General features: G+C 45.5%; 1 protein-coding gene across 1 annotated transcript in view; it reads left to right on the forward strand.

The window, feature by feature from the left end:
* Positions 1-3,707, forward strand: part of lhx5 (LIM homeobox 5) — an 11,916-nt gene extending 8,209 nt beyond the window's left edge. Inside the window, exon 5 of the mRNA XM_023422260.2 lies at positions 3,309-3,707. Within this exon, the coding sequence (XP_023278028.1) occupies positions 3,309-3,658 (350 nt within the window). The 3' untranslated portion in view covers positions 3,659-3,707. The remainder of the gene's footprint in view (positions 1-3,308) is intronic.
* The last annotated feature ends 6 nt before the right edge of the window (positions 3,708-3,713 follow it).

The following is a 3,713-nucleotide window of genomic DNA, read 5'->3' on the forward strand; positions in this document are numbered from 1 at the left end:
CCTCCCCCGTCTTACACACACACACACACAGTCCACAACACAAGCTTGTTGCTTATTCTCAAGGTCGGCCAAACGAGCAGGGGCCTGAGTGTCACAGCAAATAATTTGTGTTTGTGGAAGTCATGTCAGCTCTTATTGTTTCTCCTGATAATCTCCAAAAGCAACGAGCAGCAAACAGCAAATAAATGCGGTTGTTATAATTAGGCAGCATATTTCTTGATTTCTAACCTGTGAGTTCTCGATTTTGCCTGTTAACGCAGAAATAGGAGTGAGAGGAGCATATGGTGATGGTGGGGGTGTGGAGAGGGGGGTGGGAAGTTGGGGGGGGTGGAGAAATGCTAGTGCAACATCTGGGGCAAAGGGGTAAAGTCTGCCATCGATCTCAGTTCAAGGTGGAGTTGAAACAGAATGGATTTAATGTAAGTGAGGGAATTCGGAGCAGGGCGGGATGAGAGTGGCGAGACGGAGAAAGGCAGGTGGAGGTTTGTAATTGTTAACGAATGCAAACGGTGTGTGAAGTAATTGGCTGCACGAGGGGGAGTAGATGACTCCTACATAAACTGTTTTTTTTGATAAACAGTTCAGGAAATGTGGCTCTTTCCAAAAGCTGCACATCACAGGTCTGATTGTCACTTGAGTCGCTGTCCCTCGCTCTGAGTCTGCGGCTGCGTTGATTGGATCATCATGGCCGTCAGACCGGACATAAGGCTGGTGTAGGGTTCGAGGAGCAGTGACATTTTGTCTTACTGAGAGTTAATGAGAAGATCGACGCCTCTCTCATGTTTAAATATAAGGCTATAGCCGTGATTAGCTTAGCTTAGCACAAAGACAGGAAACAGTCCAAAGGCAACGAAATCCACCTTTAAAAGTCACAAATCAACATGTTATGTTTTGTTTGTTGAATCCGTACAGAAACTTATGTGCTGGACAATTTCTTGGCCGGTTGCAGTGACTTTCCGCAGTCTCTGCTGGTTGCCTGGCAACCTTAGAAGATTTCATACAGATTAAACAAAGTTCAATATAAGATGTTAATTGATGAGCTTTAGAGTTGCTGGTTGGTGGATGGTGTTACCTTCGAACAGAGACTTGCTAGCTAGTGTCCCCTTGTTTCCAATCTTTATGCTAAGCTAAGCTAACTGGCTACTGGTTGCAGAGTTTATATTTAGTTGACAGATATGAGAGTGGTATCGATCTTCTCATCTCACACTTGGCAAGAAAGCAAATAAGTATATATCCCGAAATGTCAAAGTGTTCCTGATGAGGTTGAGCAGAGCGACTTACATCGGATCGAGTGATCCGGAGTAACTGGGGACTTCTGAGTGGAGTCCAGTTGTTGGTTTGGTTGTGTTGAAAGTTTGGTTTGGATGGATCTCAGGATCAGATTCATGTGTGCACCGTTTGTTTCCTGTAATGATCTTTATGGCTGGTTTTAGTTTTGAGAGATTGGTCTCGGTGATTTCCAGCACAAATATATCGTTACATTTAATTCAACACTAATATAAAGTCTGTAGAGAAACAGCTTCGTTGTTACTTTGCATCCACAGAACATCCTGAAATCACTTCTCAGAGGAACCACTGATTAAATAGACCCTATGATTTGATTTGATAGAGGACAGAGACAGGAAATGTGCAAAATGACACGCAACAAACAGTGTGACCAGCTGGGAATCAAACATCATGTAACAAAATATGTGTTTGGGTGTAGCGGCCCCTTAAACCCTTTCGTCACGGATCCAGGTTGTAGTGGACGGCCCTCAAGATGCATTTCGAGATTCGCTCAATCCATAAATAATGTATGAAAATGTCACCTTGGTAGAAAGGGAGTGCGAACGTACGTGTCAGGGACCAAAACTGAGCCGACACCGCTCAGAGGCATAAACATGTCAGTCAGTGTCACAGGTTAAGTAGGAAATGTGTGTAAATCCAAGTGTGTGCTGGAGATTTTGGGGGCTGTATTCACTCATTAATGTGTCTTGCATTGAAGTTTTTTTTTCTTGTTGTTGTTGTTGTTTTTTGCTGCAGCGCTTTGAAGTGAAGTGCCATGAGAAAGTTGAGAAATTTTCGACATGACAGACGGAGAGAGTTTGTCAGCTTGAAGGTGTTTCAGCAGATATGTTTTTCTACCAATCGTGGTCCCCAGAGGATGAATCCTTACTGACTAACGTTTCATGTATTTGCGGTTTTGGAATGAGTTTAGATTATTAATTTACAGGCTAATAACACAGAGCCATTGCGTTTGCCTGGTGTATGTGTGTGTGTGTATTTATGGGCTTTCTCAATGATTTGCTGACTTTGTCTCGTGATGCTGCACAACTGATATCGCGGCAAAGATGAAAATAGCATGGGGGGGGGGGGGGGGGGGTGAACCTGTCACTACCACAGCTATTGATGGGCCAACACTGTGATTGTGAATAAAACACAGCAGTAACACAACCTCAAGCTGAGAGCGCATGAACTAAAGAGGTGCAGTTGCTGCCGTGCTGGAAGCAGCAGCGTGAAGTGGATGAAACTGTGGAGCGAGGTTGTAATTAAAAGGGAGAAATTAAATGGATGGAAAAGTCAAAACAGATAATTGATTAGATAGACTGACAGAAAATAAATCTACTCCTTTTTTTGTTGTTGTTGTTGTTGTCAGGCAAAAATACTGAACAATCTCTGCTTCCTGCTTTTCAAATTAGATTATTTGCTGATTTTCTGTGTAAATTGATCATAATATGAAGTTTTGATGGGCACATTGCACTTTTTTCTAACGAACTGATTAATAAGAAAAATGAGATGAATCAGATTAATCAACAATAAAAACCAACCGTTAGTTGCAGCCCTGGCAGGATTGCAGGCGTGGAATAATGCAGAGTGATCTGTGTCGCTCAGTGAGGTGCAGGAGGAGGGATGTTGCTGGAAGCTGCATCAGACATGACAAAGAGATGCAGCTGACAAGACCTGGCAGGGCTGCAGGGAGGCTGGAATCTCATTTTGGAGTTCCTCATCCAAATCCAGAAGTTTCAGCAGGGGAATCTATCGAGGCGCACGCATGGCTGCGAGCTGAATGAGTGAGGGAGATGAATGCAGTGTGTAAAAGGCGAGAGAACTGAGGTGGAGAGGTGTGGAGTTGTTTATACACTCAAATGAGGCTGTTGGAGACCGGTTGGTTGGAAATTGGACATGATCAATTTCACCACTTAGGTAGGTGTGTAGCTGTGTGTACAGCTGCACGCCGCTCTGGGGAAGTGTGAATGTTTTTTTTTAATGTATATTCAAAGTCTTTGATAGAAAGTCTAACCTCCACGTATTCTCCTGTTCCTCCACAGAATACCAAGGTGACTATTACGGACCAGGAAGCAACTACGACTTCTTCCCCCACGGCCCTCCGTCCTCACAGGCTCAGTCTCCAGCCGAGTCCCCCTACATCCTGGGCTCCGGCCCCGGAGCCATGGAGGGATCGGGCCACCACCCTTCAGACGACCAAAGGTTCACGGACATGATCTCCCACGCGGAAACCCCCAGTCCGGAGCCGGGCTTACCGAGCTCCCTGCAGCCTGTCCCGGGGGAGGCGTACGGTGGCGGACCCAGTCCTCCTTTCTCCTTGGCCAGTAACTCCAGCTACAGCGCTCCCATGTCCCACCAAGGCCAGGAGATGGGAGAAACCACAGCCTGGTAAAGGATGAACCGCAGGGACTATTCCTGGGCTGAATGTTCAGCCTCGTTAATTCAGG

This window comes from Seriola lalandi, unplaced genomic scaffold (assembly GCF_002814215.2).
Source record: "Seriola lalandi dorsalis isolate HSWRI2012SDOR001 ecotype SW California unplaced genomic scaffold, Sedor1 jcf7180002054680, whole genome shotgun sequence".
In the NCBI taxonomy this organism is placed as follows: domain Eukaryota; kingdom Metazoa; phylum Chordata; class Actinopteri; order Carangiformes; family Carangidae; genus Seriola; species Seriola lalandi.